At 39.5% G+C, this 25,167-nt stretch overlaps 1 protein-coding gene across 10 annotated transcripts in view; it reads right to left on the bottom strand.

The window, feature by feature from the left end:
* DGKB (diacylglycerol kinase beta) overlaps positions 1–25,167 on the bottom strand; it is a 521,988-nt gene that overhangs the window by 267,630 nt on the left and 229,191 nt on the right. For all 10 annotated transcript variants that reach the window (XM_048838274.2, XM_048838272.2, XM_075125825.1 and 7 more), the window contains 4 exons: positions 25,018–25,091; positions 16,535–16,609; positions 6,157–6,242; positions 3,042–3,131 (listed from right to left, as the gene is read on the bottom strand). In XM_048838274.2, the coding sequence (XP_048694231.2) occupies positions 3,042–3,131; positions 6,157–6,242; positions 16,535–16,609; positions 25,018–25,091 (325 nt within the window). The remainder of the gene's footprint in view (positions 1–3,041; positions 3,132–6,156; positions 6,243–16,534; positions 16,610–25,017; positions 25,092–25,167) is intronic.

The raw sequence follows: 25,167 nt of genomic DNA, 5'->3' as shown, positions 1-25,167 counted from the left end.
GCATGCAGGTCCTGACCTGGTATGCATGCTCAGAGGACACCTAACTCCACATAAAACAGGTGAGAGAAGAAAGGGAAGGGAGGAGGATCTCCTTTATAACCTTTAGTCTGTGGTTAGATTGGGATTGGGAGACCCCAGTTTATGTCCCCCCCTTTCCCTAATACGAAGGGATTTGAACAGGGATCTCCCACCTCTTAGGTAAATGCTCTGACCAGTAGGCTATAGGGTCAATCTCACTCTCTCTCTGGCCCAATTAATATTTAATTGTTCAATTATTTAATTAAAATGGAACAATGTCAATGGGAGAGATTGAGGGAGACCCACATCAGAATGTGCTATAGCCCAGTGCTTCGGGAACTCACCTGAGAAGTGTGAGACCCATGTTTAAATCCCTTCTCTTCATCAGGCAGAGGAAGGACTGGGGGTCTCCTACATGCTAGGTGAAGTTCCCTAACCACTGGGCTAAAGATTATTAGGGAAGTCCCCGCCCAGCTGTGTTTTGTGGAATTAGGTGGCCTCTACGTAAGCATACATACTGTATCAGGCGCTGCATGCAAGTTAGGCAGAGGAGCACCTGTCTTTCCTTGGTTTGTGGATCACTCTGGGACTTAGGCAGGAGACAGGCATCCAGACTCCTAGAATGAGGCAGCAGTGTGCATTCCTAGAGGCAGGAACATAGGTGCCAGGGAACTTTTACTGCAAAAACGTAGGCGTTGAGTGAGTTTAGGCACCTACACAGTTAGGTGGCAGCCAAGCAGGAGTTTTGTGGATGTCAGTTGTGCCTAAAAAAACAGGTTTAGGCATCTACCTCTTAGGTTTAGGTGCCTAACTCCTCTGTGGATCTGGAACCTAGAGTTCTAGATTCCTGCTCTCACTGGTCAGAGGGCAAGAATGTAGAGACTTGAGTCTGTGGACCTAGCAATTAGTAAGATGGAAGGGAAAGTGAATCTGAGCTGCAACCCCTGTGGAGATGGAGGCAGCTAACCTTGTGAAACCTAAACTATCTTGCTCTGTAAGACAAAGCTGAGCTGCATCAGGCCCACTGGAAGCTGCAGAAACTCAGCACATCTGAAAATCAAGATACTCATTTATTGCCTACTCTTTTAGAAAACAGAAATAGGATCCCAAAGAAAGACCAGACGTGGGAGCTGTGCTCACAGCGCCCAATATATAAAGGAATGCAGGCAGGAGCTAGCAATGTGCATGCTGTGCTGAAGGGGTGCCTGCTAAGGAGAGCTATTTTTGACAGCAAATTGACAGATGAAGTCTAGGTTTAGGGGTCATGAGATCTGAGGGAGTCATTGTCCCACAACTCACTGCCTACTTACATACCTGTTAGAGGGCACGAATGATAAGCTTGCCTTGGATTTCATAAGTAGGGGTCCTGTTTCCTGCTCCTGTGGAGGAGGCCATGGTTTTCTGAGGTTTTCATAAGTGGAAAATATTGGGGGGGGGGTCATGCACACCCAGTAATGAGGAGGAAAACCCAAACAGAAATCAAGATAGCCTTCCACCTATGACCAATTTTGCAGAAGTGAGAAAGACAGCTGCAGGAGGCAAAGAGTGCCTAGAAGCACTCTCCACAGAGCAGGAATAAAAGCCACTGCATTGCAGAAGAGTTTGCCAACACTGGAGTGGGGTTACAAAGATCTGCACCCAGGAACCAATGAAGGATACAGAAGAGGGGGAAGATAAAATAATCCCTGTAAATTACTTACATTTTAAGCATAAGGAGTGAGGGAAACAGAAGGAAAGAGCAGCAGAAGCTGAAAGAGCACCAGAAACAGGGCAGCATTCAGACTGAAATGACTGAGGGAGAGTTGAAATGGAATCAGCATTGGATCCCAAACCGAATCCACTGGACACCAGCAGGTTGAGATCAAATCCCTGAGTCTAGAGGGAATAAGAAATTTGAGCTAGAGCTATTAGTCCCCTGCTGAGAGAAAGTTTGCACAGCTGGATCCCATGAAGGGGTCTCTCCAACATTCTTTCTGATGTTGTGAGCCTGTGCAGCTGGGATACAGCCACCAGACAGGTGCCTAGTCTTGGCTGAGTCCTTTCTATTCCTAAAAAGAAAAGGAGGACTTGTGGCACCTTAGAGACTAACAAATTTATTTGAGCATAAGCTTTCGTGAGCTACAGCTCACTGCATCGGATTTTCCACTGAATGCATCCGATGAAGTGAGCTGTAGCTCACGAAAGGTTATGCTCAAATAAATTTGTTAGTCTCTAAGGTGCCACAAGTACTCCTTTTCTTTTCTTTTTGTGAATACAGACTAACACGGCTGCTACTCTGAAACCTTCCTATTCTTGTCCCTCGTCTTCAGGTTGTGCTTGCTCTTCTCTTTTCATCCTGCCATGGATGGAAAGCAGTCATTAAAAGAGCTGAAAGGAAGGTTCCATGCTTCCAGGAAAAGATTTACATATACTCTTGCTTTCACTATTCTTTGCCTCCTTGCTTTCTGGTAGATGGCACCAACATGCTGATTGTCTTGAATCTTCACCGGGATGAGAGAAGAGGCAATGAACAACAAAGACTAGTCATATCAAAGCTACTAGTTTAGTGTGGCCTGACACTTGCATTTTTCTTTAATGTTTCTGAATATATTGAAAACAATAAACTATTAGCCATTTGAAGTAAACCCTCTCCCTACATTTAAGTTTACTCTTTTACCAGGTACTCATCATGTGAATAAATGCAATAAAGGTGATACAAAGCCAGGCTACTTTAAACCTTCATGATCATATTGTACTCTCCTTCAGTCTATAGAGCTCTGATTGACAGAAATGGGAGTTACAAGCAAAGTAATAGAATATGGACCTTATTATCCATTAGGAATTTTGATGTGCCATTTAGAGACCAAAATCTAGTTTTACTCCATATTTACACTCAAAATTCATTCCAAGAGGCAAAAGAAATAAAATTGACAATGGGTCTTCACACATCATAAGAGAGAAATCAATGTTGCAAGTAGATTTTGTCAGTAAACTTCTGTTTCTTTTTTAACAACATAATGCAATATATTTTAACTCATGTTTACCTCCTCCCCATCTCAGACATCTTGCTAAATCATTGCCAGTCCCAAGAGGCAAAATAGCAACTGGAGGATGTTTAAGCAAATTTGCCTTCTCTGTGAATAAAGAAAAAAATACACAATCAAAGCGATAAAAAACTGATAAGCCAAAATTAAGTTGTACATGTACTACTTAAAATTATGGATAAGCTAACCAGGTTAGAGTTTGATTTAACAGTTCAGTGAAACATGCTTTGCAAAGGAAACTCTACCCTCCACAGACAAGCATTTTATTGGCTGCAGTGCAGCCCCTCCACAACTACTACTATTCCAATCTATAATTACATTATTATTATTATTACAGGCATTTTTGGCACCCATGAATATGGTATCTGTCTTAAACAGAGATACTGAAGATCTCATTAAGACTGAACACCATGCTCCCTGTTGCTTTCAGCTTTACCACTCAGCTAGAAAAGCAGAATTTAATCAGCTGAGAATGTGCAAAGAATTGAGCCTTGTAGATTTTTCTTACAGTGGCCAAGTTTATGTTTAATTGTATTTCCACATGGAACGAATTCCACGAGGCTCCACCACCCAAAGTGCCCTGGAACCAGCACCCGGAAGCTTGGGAAATCAAGTTCCAATATTCAGGATAAGCACTGATTATGTGTTCAGTCAGATATGGGTAATCAGGCCTCTAAGTTAGTCTGGGACTAAAATGTTGAGGGCTTTATGTATGAAAACCAGTACTTTGAAAGTTTACAGGCTGGAACACAAGTAGTTTTTGACTCCACACATACCCCTTTCATTGCGTCCATAAGATATAAGCATAGATCCAGCAGTCCCACCCCAAAGTTCCATGCTCCACTCACACCCACACCCCAACAAAGGGTTATCACAGAGTGGACAGGCTTTTGTGGCCCTTTGAAATGGAGTAAATTTCACTCAGAAAGAATATTTAAGATACACATATTTCAAATACACAACTACAGCAACACAAAACAACAAATAATTTCAAATAACAGTGCACAAAACACATTTAGTAGTAATGAACAGCATTATTACTAGCATTACGCCTAGTCCTAAACTGATATTTGCATGAACAAGGTAAAGGCAACAAAAATAACGTAAGGGCAACAAAAGCGGAAGGCAACAAAAATGATTAGGGGACTGGAACACATGACTTATGAGGAGAGGCTGAGGGGACTGGGATTATTTAGTCTGCAGAAGAGAAGAATGAGGGGGGATTTGATAGCTGCTTTCAACTACCTGAAAGGGAGTTCCAAAGGGGACGGATCTTGACTGTTCTCAATGGTAGCACATGACAGAACAAGGAGTAATGGTCTCAAATTGCAGTGGGGGAGGTTTAGGTTGGATATTAGGAAAAACTTTTTCACTAGGAGGGTGGTGAAGTACTGGAATGCGTTACCTAGAGAGGTGGTGGAATCTCCTTCCTTAGAGGTTTTTAAGGTCCTTGACAAAGCCCTGGCTGGGATGATTTAGTTGGGGATTGGTCCTGCCTTGAGAGAGGGTTGGACTAGATGACCTCCTGAGGTCCCTTCCAACCCTGATATTCTATTATTCTAATCAGCTATTTGATTACACAGGTTGAAGTGCACACTAACAGTAATTTTCACCCAGTTCACACATCCAGTAGATCTGAGGGGAACACGGTGTTATTTTACCAATTTATCTGTCATCTTTGCAGAAAGCTTGTGGAGGATTTGGTATTTACAAGTGGAATTTAAAACCCTAAGCTTTTTAGAAAAAAATAAAAGTTCAGTTTAAAAGGCTCAAACTGCTTAGATAAAGATTTGGGATTTTCTCTTGCTTTGATCCAAACTATGATTCTCCTTTTTATGTTGGGGGCAGTGAGATGGGGGGGGGGGACACGAGAGGGGGAAAGAATTTCCAAATGAAGAGGATATTTATTTCTCAGAGCAGATAGTTTCCTAAACTTTATGTACATAGCTTGTGGCTATCATAATCTCTTTCTGGCATTTGTGAGCTTGATTGAACCAAAACCTGCTTACTAAGACTGCACTACTCAAAGCTGTGGAAGCCAATATTTAGCCAAAATACAATATTTTGTTGAGATAATTCCACTATAATAGAAGGGAAACTGCATGGAAATCTGAGGCATTCCCCGTGACTACCTAATGACAGGAGAAGAGTTTAGAAACTTTACACTTTCAGCAATATGTTTATCATTGAGGTACAATGGTTTATGGCTATTAGGCAATTTTGTTTTTACAAAACCTTTTTATCTCGTTTAGAAAGGTGTCTTCTCTACTTTGCCCTTAACTTCAAAAGGTTCTGTGGTCCATTTGCCTTACCCCACACCTCCCAACAGCACACACTAGCCAGAACGCCTAATCAAAACTCCAACTGACTCCCTTATGCCTTCCCCCATCAACACACACTCTCTTTTCATGACCTCCAATACCACATACCTCCAACTCTTTTCTCTGGAGCCTTCCCAGGGTTGAATAACCAATCACTTGGTGCCAATAGTCTCAATTTTCTCCCATAAGCCTTGAGTGGTTCACAAAGTTCACATTTCATGACCTCAGGGGCTCCTTCATTCGATCATTCCAAAATGTACAATATTTGACTGACTATAGGAATCTAAACTTTTAAATAAAGCATGTGCCAGTGAGGCATTACACAGAGACTGGAGACCTACTCTACCATGAATCAGACCCTGTCAAAGGTATTTGGGAGGTCACAGAGAGAAAGCAAGAATATGGTAATAGAAAGGAGGGGATGACCAAAGGGAACTTGCAGGAACTGCCCTAAACTTTGAAAATGGTTCCCGTTCGATTCAGGTTGAAGAAAGGAGACAGAAGCAAAAATTAAACAAATTCTACCACCCCTAATCTGTAGATACCCAAATAATACCAGATGGGAATTAGTGACCCGGGTATTCTAGATGTTCTTAATTATTTTCAATTACAATAACTTTTAAAAGCTAATGGATTTCATACTTCAAAGAGTCTGACCATCAGCATTTAAAGTGACTGAAATGTTGTTTTGAAATTGTTGGCTCCACAAGCTGATAAAAAAGATATATAGTCTTATAAAGAGATTTCCAAAACATAACAGCTCAAGAGCAAGTATAAATAAACCTCCTCATTACCTATGCAATCCAAAATCCAACCCACTGTTCCATCTCCACCACATGCCAGTACCTGGAAGTCAGGAACATCTCGGAAAAAATTTAACCTGCAAAATAATAAGTAAATGTACTTGTTTAATTGAAATATGAACAGTTATACATTGTGAGTCTTTCAGTTTTATGATGCCTAATCTTTGTGATTTGTCATATAAAAGAAATACATGCTTCATATAATAAAAACTGGGAAGTTTAACAGTTCCCAATAAAAATCAACTGTATCCATAACACTGATTTTTTTCTTTTGAGGCAGAAAACAAATAGGATCCAACAAAAAGTTATCCAATAAATCTAATTAGATTATTAGAACACATTAATTCTTGAGTTTAGAACACTGCAGTATTTTACAAATCGAAGAAGTCTGAATATGAAACATTTGAATCAGTCTGTCTGTGGAAAGAATGGGGAATCCATGGGTCTAAAATTCTGCATTTCTCCTATTTAAAAAGTGATTTTTATCTGAGGCACGTGGTTAAAAAATGCCTTTTCTATATCTACTTTGAGACACCTAGGCAATAGCTATGTGCACCCCCAGACCACTGCAAAATAAAACAAAACAAAACTTTAAAATAGCTGTAGCTTAACAATCGAAGAACATCCACGTTCAATGATTCATACTTGTAGCAGCTTTTTGTTTATCACATCATTTTTGCTGGTGGTATAGCTTATTCTTTGCCAAAGTACGAAACACAAACAATGTTTTGTTCACTCATCAAAAAATATCCTGCACATACTCAGGTTTCAGAGTAGCAGCCGTGTTGCTTCCGATGAAGTGAGCTGTAGCTCACGAAAGCTTATGCTCAAATAAATTGGTTAGTCTCTAAAGTGCCACTAGTACTCCTTTTCTTTTTGCACATACTCAATAAGTCATCAAATACATAATTTAGAACAATTACACATGAAAACAGGCAGGAAGACTCAAATATCCTAGATTTGTTTGTTTTTAAGGGCCCAATCCTGTAACCTTCACTTAGTCCTCCAAATAAATCATGGCAGGACAAATGTTAAGAAGCTACAGTGCTAAAGTGTTTGTGCACGTCACAAACGTTAATGAACAGGTTTAATTTTCAGTTTTGCTTGTAACCTCCCCAAAAACACACAAATATAAATAAATATAACTGGAACATATAAATTACAGAAGTATTTTAAACCAGTCATATTCTGAATGAATGTTCAGGTCTACTCTGAAGTATCTTATATCGATACACAGAACTTCTCCAAATAGTGAACCTTTACAGTTATACCCAGGAACTTCCCATAATGTTTCTTCTGGCTTTGGATAAATGAAGCATACATACAGCCCATTAACTACAAATACAATTTTCAATCCTGCATTAATGGTTAATAATAGTTCCCATATGGTTCCCATATGGTTTCACTCAAACAGTAACAGTCATCATTGTAAATAAAGAATTGGATGGATTTGCTAACATAGCTTGAAGGAAGGTATAAATATGGTCTATCAAGATTTCTCTAGTCAATTGGCATATTTCTTGCACCTATACCCTCCAATTCACAAAACAGATTTTTTAAACAGTTTGACGGAAATGTTGGGCCTGATTCTCATTTATACAAAGGCCCCTTTACGCCGCCGTGGCAGTATAAAGGGGCCTTAAAGTGGAAGTAAATTTACACTTAATTTAAGTGTACTGTGCACTGTCAGAACAGTAAAACAAGCCTTACTGTACATGAGAATCACATCTATTATCCTTGATTTGCTCAGAAAATTGTCCAGTTATCATTGCTTTACCTATAATAGCCACAGTTATATAAAAATATAAAATACTTAATTTATAATACATCTATGTTTTCCAACAAAATTGCATATGTATGTATTGTTTCAGCCATTTCAATTCTCTATGTTCAGACTTACACAACCATTGTATCGAGCAGTGGTGGGCAAACTACAGCCCGGGGGCCACATCTGGTCCTCCAGACATTTTAATCCGACCCTCAAGCTCCTGCCAGGAAGCAGGGTCCGGGGCTTGCCCTGCTCTGGTGCTCTAGCCGGGGAGCGGGAGCAGGGTCTTGCCCCACTCCACATGGCTCCCGGAAGCAGCGGCATGTCCCCACTCCGGCTCTGATCCATAGGGGCAGCCAGAGGGCTCCACATGCTGCCCCCTCCCAAGCACTGCCCCACAGCTCCCATTGGCTGGGAACTGCAAACAATGGGAGCTGCAGGGGCAGCGCCTATGGACAGGGCAGTGCGCAGAGCTGCCTGGCTGCACCTCCACATAGGAGCTGGAGCGGGAACATGCCGCTGTTTCTCGGAGCTGCTTGAGGAAGTGGTTCATTATATAATGAACATTTCAGATGTAATGGCCTTTAAATACCTATGACACAGTTCCTGCTCAGCTCCTGGAAGTAGCGCTTTCTGCATGGAAACTTCACAAGATCAGCACTGCAGTATGGGATAATAGCTGAGGACTACCACCAGTCTGCAACCATAATGGCAGAGAAGTTGCTGAGATTGGAATGATGTAAGATCAGATAGTACTGACCCTGATAACACACAGTCTACTTGGCCTGGTACTGAAGAATTGTGCGTATGAATGCAAGGTGTGTCACAATCAACTAATAAAGTAAAATGTTAATTAGCATGCTATATCTCTCTAGTGCAGAAAAGGTCAAAGAGCCAAAAAGAGAATGAAATACAAGGGCCTAGTCTACAAAATTCCAACCAATTTAAAAACTGGTTCAGCTCTTTTGGCTCAAACCATGGTGTTCTGAACAGGTTTTAAAAATAGTTTTTCCCAGGGCAGATGTATGGAAAAGGAATGCAATATTAAATACTCATTGCAGTTGGGTTGTTTTCTAATCATATTTTTTGCTTTGTATTATTATTATTGTCATCACTTTATCTGTTTTGTGTATGTACTGTCAGCTACAGCATTAATTTCTAATTCCAGATAATTTCAAAAATCTGATAGATAGAAAAACTGTTTTTAACATTATTAAAACTAAATTACTCATATTACTTTCACTCGGAAACCTGTACAAGCAAGGTACTCTAAGATCTGTACATTCATGGTAATAAGGAGGCTGGCTTTACAGGTGGAGGGCTAATAAAATAGTACTGAACCAACAAATGTTTGAAAACTCTAATATATTCTCTAAAACAACTAGTCTCTAAAGTCTAGCATAAGCCACATACAGGAGAACCTCAGAGTTACAAATATCTCAGGAATGCAGGTTGTTCGTAACTCTGAACAAAATGTTATGGTTGTTCTTTCAAAGTTTACCACTGAACATTGACTTAATACAGCTTTGAAACTTTGCTATACAGAAGAAAAATGCTGCCTTTACCATTTTAATTTAAATGAAACCAGCATAAAAACAGTTTACTAAAAAATTAAAGGGAAAGTTTTAAAAAAAGATTTGACACGGTAAGTAGTTTACATTTAACACAATACTGTACTGTATTTGCTTTTTTCTTTTCTTTCTTTTTTTTTTTTTTTTTTGGTCTCTGCTGCTGCCTGATCGTGCATTTCCGGTTCCAAATGAGGTGTGTGGTTGACTGGTCAGTCCATATCTCTGATGTTCGTAACTATGAGGTTCTACTGTACTCAGATTTTACCTGCACATATCTCAGATGACCTGTATAGTTCTTTCATGTCTTTGCTACTTGTAAGTAATGTAACCTAATATCTCAGTCACATACAGAAATACAGTTGGCGTTTTTACCTTGATGCAGTATATGGATGGGAGAGGGTGGAGAGGGGAAGAAGAAGAAAGCTCACCCTTGGCACTACTTCTTCAGAGTAAATTGGAGACAGATTTTAGTAGGTTTTCATTGAAGCAAGAGTATGACCCCATCGGTTTCTCCCCTTTCCAGGTGATCTCAGCCACTTACTTGCTTCTCCTTCTCTATACACAGAATCCTGGGATTAATTGACTAACCCAACTGATGTATTTTTTCTATCTATCTAATTCATCATTAAACCCCCTTAAACCAAGCACCCACAGAGCAGAACAGAGACCATAGACATAGCAATTAGGTTGTGGAAATATTTACTTCTTAATTATATTTATCATCCCATACAAAAATTGGATGCTAACATGAATATCAATGCCTGAAATTGCTTATTTTCTGGACTCTGTTCTATGAATGGAAAACTAAACACAGCTTTTCTCTCCGTCCAGACTGCCAAAGCTGGCTCGAGTTGGCCGTGTAACTGGACAGCACACACTCCATCCTCATTATAACACTCAGTTACAATGTTGTCTACACTGAAAAGATGCTATTCATGAGATGATAATTACAGTAAATCACTCTAATAAAATCACTTTAATTAAACATGCAGTTTATTACAGTGAGGGGCAAAATATTTCTCTCCTGAGGACTATATTTTAATGTGAGAAGATTAACTGGTATGTGGGTGCCAAGCAGCTGAATAGTTGAAAAATACTGATTTTCAGACAGCACTGTCTGCAACCTAAGGGTGCAACAGTTTTCAACACAACAGATTAGAGAACTAATTGAATAATGTATTTGTAAATATATAACCCCAATCCTTCAGTGCATTGTGTACAGGGAGAACTTTGTACTTGTGTGGAGCCCCACTTAATTCACAGGATTCCATACAGATGAAGGCTTCTGCTCATGCAAAATGCATTTTAAGGTCAGGACCTAAATTCGTATTTTGGTGGCCAACATAAGGCATCTAAGTTGAAAATGTTGGCCACTGATGTGGATACTATACCAGTCCATGAATATACTCTGCGTTTTCCTTAAATCAGATTTATGGATTTATTTAGGAATCTATCACACAAAACAAAACAAAAACAGTACAGACCAGTATATGATAATTAGTGATATGCCACCAGTCAAACATGGACATGAAAGGATAACTCTGATGTAGAATCAATGACCTCCATTTGAGTGAAATTAATTTAACCTGATTAATGCCTGAGTCCAAACACACAGTAAAGAGGCACTGTACAAATATGTAGTAAAAAGACACCACATATTATAATTAGCCTACAATCTAAGTTAATGACAAGACACAAGAGGTGGATGAAACAAAGGAGTATGAGTGGAAAGAGGGAAACTGAGATAACGTTGGTATGAACATGTTACATATACATTAGGTGTGTAAACAATGTAGCTCACCACCTGCGTTGCCATTAACAGACAGTGTTCTGAACACATCACAGCATATATCAGTCTTAAGGAAGGATTTATTAAAAGGAAAATATCACTTTACAAATTTTGGAGAGAAGTTTATAACACATGGAAGAAAGTATGGAGTTGCTTGTGGGAGGAGATTAATGTACTGCAGGCTGGAAAAATAAGTTACTGGAGTGAAGATGGTGATTGATGATACGTGAAGGTAATGGGTCTACTTGGCAGAGCGCAGCTCAGTTGTGAAATGCCTTAAAGGTGGAGATATTCAGTTTCTATTTATATTTGATATGATGGTGAAAAGGAACTAGTCAAGGGTCTCAAAGAGCAGGGTGGCAGAATCGAAGCAATGAGTCAAATGATTTTGGCAGTAACTTTTTTAATGGACTTGAGACTAACAAGGTTACAGTAATGCAGCCAGAAAGGAGATTACAGTAATTTTGATGTTAGTTAAAAAAAGCCTGAATGGGAGCTTTGGCACACTGGACAGACAAGAAAGGGTGGCTCATGATTTGGTTAAAAATACTTTAAAATAAACAATTCAGTTGTCAGGTAACACAGGGTATCCATTGCATATTTGTGCATTTAATACTTTATTGAACAACAGGGCAAACACGTTGTTGAAAATATACACGTATGGACAAGATTTAAGTTACACCTGTTACCATTTATTCTGAGTCTTTATCCACTTGTATTATATTCTTAGAGTTTTAATTATGACAGCAGCAGGGGGCCATGGCAGGCTACAGATTTTCTTTGGGTAAAACATAACTCTTTTTAAGGAAGGAGTCCTTCAGAAAAATCATGGACTCACGATTTTGTTTTGAAGGCTTTGTACCACCACCTTTACTGGCAACTTTTGCCTTCTAAGAAACAGTTCTAGAGTGTATATCTACTTCTCTGAAAGGCTTCACAGATCCCTGGATTTGTAACAGCAAAATGAGCATGAACAGACTGTGATAATGGACTTCAATAATCAAGGAAAAACCGTAATTCTCAAAATAGCTCTGTCATTTGTGAAGTCACAAAGGTCAAGTTGCTATAGATTTCCCACTGCACTACAGAGAAAGTTGTGAGGATTCATGCTGCAGACTTATGATGTTTTTTAAGTGGATGGAAGGGAAATTTTTTGTGGTACAAACTTCTGTATGAATTCCTAAAAATGAGATTTTACCAAATTAAGTACTTAAGACAGTTAACACATATACAGTTTTTGTGGACATAATTCCCATGATCAGGTATAAAATAATATAAATTAGACATTTCAAATAAAGCACTTAATGTAATGTGAAGTCTTTTCAGATGGCCAAAGCCTTTGAGAAATGGTGACCTCTCCGCAGTGTCAGTGGGTCTACAGTTCAACTCCTATTCATCCAACTAGTATTTACCTCTCTGTAAGGTGAATGATGACTGAATTTCAGATTCTTCAAGATCATTAAATCCACAACAACAGTTATTGACAGAAGTAGAAGACTCCTATAGAGATATAACAACCAAACACGGAAACTCTTTTCAAGGCTAAAAACACAGGTGCGCGTCACAAATTGCACAATGTATCAGGCTGGCAATTTTCATGTCAATTTGTTAACTGTGGCAGTCTATAACTGTGCAGTACCTTTTATGCTTGTGTTTATACTTCAGCTGCTGCATTTGCAGGGTTCTTCTAGCGCACCCGTATCTTTCTGCTCCCAAATCAAGAATTTCTAAGCCATTAATTCAGGTGCCAGTGCTTAGAGCACTGCTGCTGAGCAGCAGTTGATTTTGGGACCCTGCAGCTGGTCTTTGGTGAGAAACTAATATCCCCGACTCAGATGCGGAAGATTTGTTTATTGACATCATGTACATGTTTTTATTTACACTATGTACATGAGTCTCTCAATTTTAAACTGAGATAGACCCAACCACACGCAGCTCTGAAAACCATAGCTTAGCCAGTCTGAGAAGCCACCAGGATGTTGTAGTCTGGGACGCAGGCAGTTAGATCTAGTAGTCAGAGCAGGGGTGATCATTCCTAGTGCTCAGATCAGTCATGGTCAGAAGCCAGGAACCAGAGGTCAGAGATGGAGACAGAGTCAAGTCAAGGGTCGGAGACAGAGTCAATAGTCAGGGGTGGGGCACAGAAGCAGGGATCTGAAACAAGCCTGGAGGGCAGGAACCAGGAACAGGACAGGAAGGCAGGAATCAGGAACAAGGCAGGGCTCAAGAGTCAGGCAAGAAGGCATCATTCAATGTAGCAGCCACCCAGAGATTTGCCTAGTTGCTAAGACAACTTCCTGCGCCTCTTTCTGACTTAAATAGTGAATCTGAGCCAACTGAAGAGGCCGTAAATCTCCTCCAATGGGGAGCTTGGTGGATGGTGCCTATGGTGAGCTATGGTCCACTAGCCCACACTCTCTGCTGGTACAAGCAAGTGGCCGAGTGGTGGCTGAAGACTGCTTGGGGACCTGTGTTTGAGACCCCTGATCACTTACACAGGAGCATCTGCCTTTGTCCCAGTCCCTCCAGATCTCCATCCATTCTCAGAACTGCTACAGAATATCTCCCTCCGAGATGACCTGACCATTTCCCAGTCAGGATACAGACAGCAGCAGCAGATTCAACACATTGACCTCTACCAACCTGTTACTGTTCAGCAGATTCATTTTCATATGCACACTAACTGTCGTTCTAAAAGGTACAATCTCCTTCTGAAATGCTTTGTTGAATAGGAGAGAATTAGTGGGGAAAGTTGAATCCACTGTGTCCAGAATTTATTTAAACTCTTCAAAAAAATGACAGATATGATTCCATTAATGGGCCAACCTTGCCCCTGTCTCCGTCTGGGCTGAGGCTCAATTGGTACTGCAGCAGCCTGTTTCTGTGGATGGGCCCTCTGTGGCAATATGCACGGGGAAAAGGCTCTGGGCATTCCATCATAGAGGTGAGGCTGAGGGACCCAGCCAGTGGGTTCTAATTGCTTCCATGGAGTGCTACAGCTTCAGACCTGTTCTGCAACCTGGGGTTTTCCTACTCTCCTGGTTCCCCGGCATATTTGTTCAGTGCTCTTAACAGCACAAAGATCCCCTTCGAAAATAAACTGAAAACTTTCAATTAACATTAACTGAACAGAAAACAACTAAAGTGCACAGTAATAATATAAACAATACGTAAGTCCAATAAACATATCTGAAGTGAAATTAAATGCTCAATAAAATAGTCTCAAGAGAGACAATTTAAATGGATTATGGTGATCATGAAAAATGTGAATAAATAATTTAAAAATAAATATTTATGTTGCATTTATATAGCCCTTTTCGATTTAGTAATAGTGGTGGGAAGTGCATACTTCTTGATTATTTCTCGTTGTGGTATTCAACTCCCCTCCATATTTCCCTTTACTTGAAATGCAATATATGGTGAAATTTAATAAATGTAAAGGTTTGACTGACAATCTCAAATAACTGGCTTGTGTTTGATAAAACGCCTATGTGAAGACAAACAAAAAATGGGTAAATGAGTTAGACAATAGGTTTATTCAACTGTCTGGAGTTTCACAGAACCAACTTCCTGTAAAAGGGACAAATTATACACAATCCACACTCTAGTGCCTGAATGAAGAAGGGCTGGCAAGAGATACCTGGAAACATACGAGTATTCATTTCTATGCAATAAATAAAAAAAACTTGATTAATTAAATACAATAACTGCTTGAAAATTGATTAGAAATTTCTTCAAAGAAACACTAAGTAAAACAGTTAGTTTCCTAATTAGAAGAGAAATTCAAAAAAACCTAAAAACCACTGTTATGGTTCAAAGAGAGAGAGTGTTTGAAAGTTGAGACTCCCAGTTTAGGGCTTTGAGTCTGCACCTAATACTGCCCTCTTGTGCTTATGCCTTAAAACACATTCTCTCTTTATATCATAACAAGTTATCTGACAAAATGTTACAAAGTAAAATATAAACTACAATTACTGTCAGTACACAGAGGTTCCAGACTTGCTTTGATTTTTAAGTCTCAATAAAATTTACAAAGTAAGCTAAATTTGAAGAAAGCTATTTCAGTAGCTTTAAAAATTGTCAAGTTGGTACTCAGTCTGAAGTATGGGGTCTGAAGGATTATACAGTTCATAAAATGGTACAGGGTCATGCCCTCGTAAGATTTAGCAATAGCCTCTGACATAGCATGCTATAATTTCCCAATCTATTCATTCATGTTTGGTCTATGCCCAAGGTGAGTTTAATGAAACACAAAAAAATCCCCAAAGTCCTCAAAACAATAAAAGCAAAAACCCAAAACCTGCCTTTGCATCGGATGCAGGAGAATATCATAGGCAAGAAAAAAATATATCATGGATCCCATAGTTTCAAGGTTTCTCAATATATTTTTTCTCCATTCCACAGATTCTAAGTTTCTATTTTCCTTTAGAAGACACAGCCACCACAATGCAACACACCTTGAAAACCCAAGTCGTAAAAAACCTGAGCCTGATTTGCCCTCACTTTCACCAATTTTACATCAATATAAAACTGCAATGATATTAATGGATTTACACCTGATTTACATGGGTATAAAAGGAGATTCAGGCCCTGAGTCTCCAGCCTTCATTAAGCAGCAATAGCAGAAACTCTTTAACATACCATTCTTAGTGACTTAAAATCAGACTAGTTGGTTATATGCTACCCATTATGCTCCTTCCACTGGGAGCCTGTTGGAAGTGGGAGAAGCAGGGAAGGGGCATGCTGGAAGTAGAGTGGAGAACCAGTGGGATTGCTGCAGCCAGCATAACCTAGATACGCCCTTAGGCTGTTCTAAATTACATCAACTGCCAATTTTGCTCCCGGTGGCTCCATGATCTATAGAATGAGTAGGTGTGTTAGGGACAATGTCATTTTTTGGGGAAAATATTCCATAGTTAGAAGACAGAAGGAAATATTTCTACCACAAGTAGCTTATTGAGGCTGCTCAGATATATGGTATATTAGAGGCAGTCGACAGGTGAGGGTGGAAATCACAGAACAGATCTGACACACTGCACTCGGGGCTATCAATACCACATATATGATGCTTTTATATGTGTACATTCACACATAATTTTTGTCATTTCTGCAGTTAATACATAAATATGTGCTGCTGACACATTCAAAAACATACTATATCTATGTGTATCAGGCTGTTTATTTAATTATGCAGTATTTTATTAAATGAGTTCCTGGTAATGCTATTAGCCTTTGACTTACCCTGGCATTGGTCCATTTCCAGCAAGACTGTAAACTTGACGAGGATTTAAAAGGTACTGAAATTTTCTGTAAATTCTGCAAAAGAGAAAAAGTTAGGAGAAAAGTGTTTAGTAATTTTTTTTAAATTAATAAATTATGCTTTTGGATTTTTGAAAAAACAAAACAAATGGAATAAATTTGAATAAAATAACGTAAGCGGTTAACATAAATTGTACCTTAATACATTTAATAATTTAAGATAAAATCTCACATTATTACAATAAAGCAAATCAAATATATGATTGTTTCTATTACAATTTATATAGCTCTGTATATGTGCATAGAGTTTTGTAGGTATAGCATTGAGACAAGGTTCAAATACAGAGTAAATAAATAACAGGTGAGTAGACATCACCAGCATGTGGGTGGGATAGGTATGGTGACAAAGAAAAGGATGAGGCAAAACAGCACCTGGGAAAGCATTTGGGTACAAAATTTTAGAAGCACAATTTTATACCTGCAATTAATTATTGGCACAAAATTAATTAAAATAAAATTAATTGTGGAGGCAAATGCTAGCATTTAGACATCTATTTGATTTGAGGGTGCAATCAGATGGCAAAGTAGTAGTGTTTTTACCCACCAAAAATTACAAAATCATTTTTATTTTTCCCAGTGTTTTATATATATGGGAATTTTGGCTTATAATAATTGGAGCTCTCATGTTCTGACCATTTATTAAAAATATGTAGGAATGCAAATGGGGAGCACCTGATAGGGCACGCTGATCCAGAAACAGGAATCATCATGAAAAAAAGGTGTGGAGTCATCACTAGGAGACAAAATTAGTATGAAAGTGCTGAGCAGAGGGTGTGCGAGGAGAGTACAAGCATAGTTGGAGAGTGTAGCAGAGATTCATGAGGCAGTCATGAAAAGCCTTGAAAAGCCTTAGTTAAAATTAAATGTTTTCCCCGAATATCAATGTCACAATGGGACTTATTGATACAGTTATACAAAGATTTGTCATATCCCATAACCAAAAATAGCCATCAAATATTTATTAGGATAAAGAAAACAATTTGCAAAAGGGTTGGCAAGACTTTTTTTTATTGTAAGCTTTGTGGGGCTGGCACCATCTTTTTGCTCTGTGTTTGTACAGTGCCTAGCACAGTGGGGTCCATGTGCATGATTAGAGGTTTTAGGCACTATGATAAATAAATAAACAAACAAAACAACAATAATTTTCTGTTAAAAATCAAGGCTATGTCTCCTAAAACTAGGATACGTTTTGTTTCACAGTATTGAATTGTTTAAATAATTCCTAGTAATGACAATGACTAGAATTGTTTCCTTGTCATAAATATTCTTTTCCACTTCTCACTCATGGATGAGAAAATTCCTCATGGAGTGACCCTCTGACACGGTGACTGGGATCTATCATACTAATTTGAGTTCATAAAGCCTTTCCTCCTTCTTGTAATTTAAATGTATATTTCCTCAGAATAATTGACATTTTGGCATCACACATTTTAATACTGTATTAGTTTTTTCACTGTAATATCTCTCTCTTCCTTATCTGTTCCTTTTTAAAAGTCTCTGTTTAGTTGTTGTTTTTTTCTCCCACTCTGCTCCATTTTCACCCTATTTTTCCATTAGATTTTTCCTCTCTGCTCCTTTGTCCACAGATGTTCCCCTAAGCAAAATGGGAATCTAATAACATCTGAACTGAACTTTTGAACTTACAATGTTTGAATGGTTTCAAATGAGAAAAAAACCAAAGTTGCCTGTACATAATATCTATGTACTTTTTTGGTAATAAATGTGTAATTTACCAGGGTAGGAGAGGGAAAGGCTTTATTTAAACAAACCTCTTAAAATATAGTCATCTGTAAATGACCATACTGAAGATTTTCTTTAAAGTCCAATCATTTATCAATGCTTGTCAGTCCCTTGATAAATCACCCCACCCACTCTCACTCACTCATATTACAACAGCCCTAGTACCAGTCATGAGAGAAAGTCAATGTGTGTGACTGGCTTCATCTTGCAGATGGGCAGACTACTCTGAATTATCATGATGATTACTAAACCAGACGTGTGACAGGTGGATTTTAAAATGCTGTCTGTCTTTTCACAAACATTTAGCTATAAAGAGTGCAGTATCTTATTCATGAGAAGGCAAAAGATTGCACTTCCAATTTGCCGGCTGGTGTACATATGTGCCAGCCCTCTTTGACGGACATAATCTCTCTTAAGAGAGCACCAACCCATAATAGCCAGTAGTCCAGTTAGGACACAACAGTCAATCTCTCTTTCAATTTCTGCTGTCAGACCTGCTCTACTTTGTGTAAATAATTAAATATTCATTAGGCCACAGACTAGGAGACTCTGACTCTTTAGCCTGGTGGCTAGGGCACATCACAGGTGACTGCCTTAAATGTTCATCCATTAGCTATTTGGGGTGGGTCATAACTCATCAGTCTGAGGTGAATGAGTCTGATAGTGCTGATTTTAACTACTACCTGGGCACAGTTTACAGTGAGTCAAGTGACATTCTTACTCAATATTTTCACCACACTAATAATCTTCACCCGATCACATTATAATGTAGAGACTAGCAAATATTCTTATCACTGCCCTCTTACTTGAACATATCCTATTCCAGCCAGTAGATATGTTCAAGTCAGCACTATCAGAATCATTCAGTGATGAGTCATGGTGAGCCCACACATCCTGCTTTCTACTATTGTAAAGCTAAGATTTACTCTTTGTGCAAAAGCCAGAACTCGGGAATGATTCATTTTAGTTCATACGTTTACTAAGAAGAAGGAAGAAATTGCCTGTAAATGTTTCCCTTTATGCTAAACTGTAACTGTCTGAAACAATGTGAGTGATATGCTCAAGATTGGGAAATGGACAGTTAAATAATTTCTCTGCCCCAGTTTGAAATGTACAGTAGCAAACAGCAATTATTCTGACATGTTGCTTTTTCATGTAGAGGAGGATAATTAATACACCCTGCCTTGTGACTGGGTTTGGGGGATGGAGGACTGCAGACAGAATCACGAGGCAGAGTGTCAGGTAGCACTACTGCACCTAGCTCATTGGGCGGACTGCTACGATGGGTTGGGCTGATTTTCTTGGGATGAAAATCAAGCCTTTAAAAGAAGACAGATGATATACTGGGAGGCTAAAAATCATCTCTAAAGGAAAGGTGGCTAGACTGGGAGGAGAAGTCAGTCGTAAGAGTGGTGCATTACGGGCATTCATATTAGGTGAATTTAACTTTAAAACATCCATACTGACATGGAGAAAGGAGTAGAGCATACGGCATAGTGAGATGTACCTTTCCTTAAAAAAGGGTAAAAGAAGCAACATTTCCTGCTAGGACAGTCTGAATTCAAAAGGCATATTTTTGAGACATGACGCAGAAACAGCTGCAATGCCAAATGAGAGTTTATGAACCCATAGCAGTCAGAGCTGGGATCTTGGTTGGGGTAGCCACAGTATTTTTTAAATCACATGTTATGATTTGGTTTAGTATGTGAAGGCTCTCTTAATATCATTATGAGATTTGCTGCACTTCTATGTAATCATTTTTAATGGGAATATATGTTTGGTACACAAAAAACTTGGATTCGTCAGTTTAATCTTAATGCTATTTTCCCGTTATTGTATACTGTATTTAATTGTATTTTTTTCTAATTCTTTATAAACACTTTTTCTCTACAGCCGTAGCATATCCTTGGTCCAAGTCAATGTTAAAATGTTGTAAACAGAGTCACTATCTAGCCCACCACCTAAAAAGAAAGTATAATTGGAGCAAGTTTCATAGTATCCTTTATTTTATAAATATATCTACTAGTTGTTCAACTTTTTTTGTTTACTGCTATATGGATTTCTTTAAAATCTCAAGAATAACATTTTATTAAACTATATAAATTTGCCAAGCCACTGCTTATTGAAAATAATTTGGATTTTATTACTTGTAATAAAGATAACACGAGACACTGCTGAAGAAAAAAAGAGGCTACTAGCCATAGTAACTTTTGTTCTCTGAATATGTTGCCTCAACAGATCAACATGCTGTGTGAATGCACTGTGCCAATATTCAAGAAGATACCCACTTGCCCTACTCTAAACTATTCCTCAGTCTCCTTCCCTTCAGTTTCAGAGGTGTGGCTAGAATAAGAAAGAAACTAAGGGAAAGATACAGGTATTTATAAAATTAGTTCTATAATGCTGAAACAGAAGGGTATGTGTACACTTCCCAAAAGGCTAACTGCATTGAAATGGGGTGGTACAATATGGAGGGGGGTAGAATCTCTGAGCGTGAACTTCTACACTGCTATTTTTTGCCTGACAGCACAAGCCCTGTGAGCCCCAATCAGTTGATATGGACTCTAGATTCACTGCCATGGGCTTGGGATTTTTTTGGTTTTGTTTTTTTGCTGTGTTCATGTACCCACAGTCTCACAGTGGAGATCCGCAGAGACAACATCATGAAGAACTACCGGATTCTTAACAAAATCTGTCACAACCTTTCTTTATTGAATGAAACTCGATTAAAAATTGTAGCTCAGCTCCTCATGATACATCAAATAAAGAAAATCCTAAGTAAAGTCTGTAGATCAGCTTTCAGTAAAACATCACCTTAATGTGCGTGAGCCAAGATAATGAAATTCTAGTCTATAAAAATTAGGTGTTTTTACACTACTGTAATTTCTATTTGGGGAATGTGCCATAGCTCATAAACCTTAAATTTCAGCCACTTGAAAAGTCCACCGCTGTTGCTGAAATAAGTGCACACACTACGATGGAGTCAGTACGACTCAGAAGAAAATGTTCTCACTCTGGACCAGAAGTTTAGGGGTACAAGGCTCATGCAAGGACCTAACCTAACACAGTAGTTCCCCTTACCTCCTTCAAGTTCTTAAAAAACAAAACAAAACAAAACAAAACAAAAAACTACAAAACCAAACCAAAAAACACTAACTACAAAAACACATCAAAAGCACGTTTCTTCCAAGGGACCTCAAATCACTCGTCCTCCTTTCAAATACTACTTTTACTAAATAACAAATAAATCCACCCTCAAAAATCCTGGGACTAACAAGGGACAACAACAAACACTGCTGGATAGTCATTGTGGTTTTGTTACATTCTATCCTCTATCTTTTAGCTATATAATGTCTGGGGCAGAAACCATGCACATGATTCTATATTGCCTCATGCTTTGAGTAGTCACATTTACACCTGTGCAAAGTGAGTGCAAAGTGGGTGTAAAGTGCTATAATTTCACTTTGCACAGGTGTAAATGACTATATAAGGTGCAAAACAGTAGAGAAAAATGCCCCATTTTGCCCTGTGTAGCCGCTACAGTCTATAATTAACTGTTACCTGTCCTTGGTTGCTGTCCAGATAGCAATTCAAAAAAGGCATTCCAAGAAAATTAAAAAAGTAAAATACTATTACTATGACCAGGTCCTGAAGACTTATTCACACTTAAGAATTAATCCTTTAATACAACATGTGCCCTTAATTACATTCTTGTTATTCTTCTGAAATGTTACTTGCACTGAGATGAAATGACCACAGCAGTACACCTTAAAGGTATAGAGCAAAATCCTCTTCAGAGGATATTCTGCCTATGGGCCAAGAGCACATTTCTAGCCAGATTAGGTCTGCCTATGGTGAAAAGATAGTTCCAGTCTCATTTATGGACAGCCTCTTTGTGGTGATTGATTGGGAAGTCTCCATGTTGGCTATTTTAGATCAATTACCTGCTTTTGACACAATTAACCATAAATTATTGTTAACATCTGTATGGGTTATGCCAGTGATTAGCTAATTCGCTTGAGTTGCATCATTTTTCTTTTCCCCTGAGCACTCAGATGGTAGTTTTAGTCCATTACTTTTTTGCTCTGAGAATCTCTCCAGTGGGTGCCACAGGGTTCTACTCTGTTACCTTTGCCAATACAAATTAGGAGAGACCATTAGGGGACATGGTGAATTAATTGGGCTGTTGTGCCTTAGAATGCAGACAACACTGCATCATCATTTCATTAGACACAGAAAGAACAGCTGATCAGCCTTCTCAGTATCTAGCCAAAACCTGGGAGTGGCTGAGACAGACAAAATTAAGGTAATGTTGGTGTTCGGGAGTGTGAGGGGGGAACTGGAGAAAAGTGGCAGTGGTTATATTTACTCCTTCCCTTGACTAACAATTTGGGAGTCCTGTTGTAACCTTTGCTGCTTCTTGATATCCAAGTAGCTGCAATGCCCAAGAATACTTTATTTAGCACTTGGCTAGAAGACTGCAACCTAGCCTTCTGGGAGTGTCAAGGCCAGATTAAGACATTGGCACTACAAGCATTACACTAGCTCCTGAAGTTGCATGACGACACCAGAATTTCAGCTTTAGTTGAAAATAAAATTATATTTCTAGCACTCGTGGCTTTGAAGGAAATCTCGAAAATATGACTTGAGAGTAACTGATACAGTGATTTCTGTGCGCATTGCAGACAGCCTGACACAATAGTTTTAAGAGGTCTGCGCTTCCCCATGCATCGTAGTGGGTGTTAACTCTCAAACTTGCTGCTTCGCAGGGGGGTCCAGCAGACACAAGCTCGGTAGAGGAGCTGGGGGTGGGAAGGGGCTCCCTGCCACCACTCTGTCATGGCTCTGCTGGGGTAGTGTGACTACTAAGCTACACTTACACACACGTTTAACTTAACACTTGTGACTAGTCCCATTAAAGTCAATGTGATTATTAACATACATAAAGTTAAGCAGATATGTAAATGTTTGCAGAATCAAGACTTAATACTTTATAGCCATTATTCTAATGCTTCCCTTTTGTAGTCCTCATAATACTTGGCCATTGTGGCCAGTATTATAATGAGGGTGGAAAACTTTTTTTATTGTTCATATTAAGGGTAGATTTACATCAGAACAAAAAGTATGTCTATTGCTCTTTGATAGACCATTAGCCTAAATGGCTAACTATTATGGGAATTATAAAGAGAATTGTTAAAATATCAGAATTAGTACAAGAGACAGAAGAGCAAATTAAATTATAATACTCCTGAGGGAATTCTGCAGGACTGCGCTTCCACAGAAAATGTCCCCCTGCAGAATTCCTGCAGAAAATGGCAGGGAAGCAAAGGGATGCCACATGAGGTGGGGGCAACCATGGGCACAGTTTTTGGGTGGGATTGCCCCCCTCCAAACAGAGAAGAGGCATTGGGGGGCAAACGGGGTTACATGCCACTGCTCCCCGCCACTTTTGCAAGTGCAGAGCTGCGTCTGAGCTCTGCTGACTCTGGAGCTTAATGCCGCCTCTGGGTCCTAGTGCCAGTCATGCTACCTTTCTGTGTACAACAGTGGGTAACTGCAGTGGGGCTGGGTAAGAGGAGATGGGGATATGAGGGAAGGAGAGCGAGGGGGAGAGACAATGGGGAAGAAAGGGGGGAATGGAGAAGAAAAGGAGATAGGGGAATCGCTGGGAGAAGCAGGAGCCTGGCATGTGGCATCCCCTTGGCAGCAATTGGGGCTCTCCCATTGAACAGGCCCATTGAATCCTCACTCTGACAAGCCCTAATCCCCTACACATGGATCCCTCCAACGAGCCCCCCACACCCAGACCCCCACCCCACTGATCCCAACCAGTTACACATGGACCCCTACTCCATCAAGCCCCACTCTCCCAGCACCCAGACCCCACCACTGAGCCCCACACACCCAGACCCGCCCTCCTGAACCCCAACCACCTTCACCTGGATCCCTGCAGAGTCCCATTGCCCCTGTACCTGGAACACCGAAATGAGCCCCTGTGCATCCAGATCTCCCACTGAGCCACCCGTACCCAGATTGCCCCACATGGAAACCTCTCGCCTCATACCTAGATCTCCCCACACTAAGCTCTCCACACTTGGATCCTGCTGAGCTGAGCTTGTCCACCCACACCTGGTGCATCTAGTGCAGAGGGCCAGGGCCCTGGGGTGTTTCTGGGGCAAGTGCAGCCCTTGCACTGTGTCACTGTCAAGTGCAGCCTCACTGCCGAGTCCCTGTACCAAAGAAGGTGGGAGCTTCAGGGTGATCTCCCACCTCAATGCTCCCCACTGCCATGCTGGAGCCACATTTATTTACTGACAAATAAAATTTGCAGAATTTTAAAATATTGTGTGCATAATTTTTATTTTTTTTGCACAGAATTCCCTCAGGAGTAATTATATACATAAATCACTGGATATAGTTGATATTTGGGGTCTTGAACCAAAAATATTGCAGAGAACTCACTCTTATCACTAACTACCGTACTAATACCTCTGCAGAAAAGAATACTAGGGATGTCCAAATCTAAGGCATCACATTTTTAAAATGTACTCCAAAAGTCATTCAGAACTAGTTGCTCTTCAGGTTGTCAATTGCATTTTGACACAAAGGATCAACATATCAGAAAGACTGACAAACTTTTAAAACAAAAGAAGAAAAGAACATACCTTTCTCCTTGTTTCCCCCCACTTTTAGGGTTGACAAAAACTAAAAGTGGATGAGTTCCTGGAACTGGAGTGATCTAAAAGTAGGGAATAACACATGTATTCGTTAATGTTGTGTGTTGCATTCAATTTATCCTACAGTAGACAGAAAGC

This window comes from Caretta caretta, chromosome 2 (genome assembly GCF_965140235.1).
Source record: "Caretta caretta isolate rCarCar2 chromosome 2, rCarCar1.hap1, whole genome shotgun sequence".
Taxonomy (NCBI): Eukaryota; Metazoa; Chordata; order Testudines; family Cheloniidae; genus Caretta; species Caretta caretta.
This window is presented reverse-complemented; position numbering and strand designations above follow the sequence as displayed.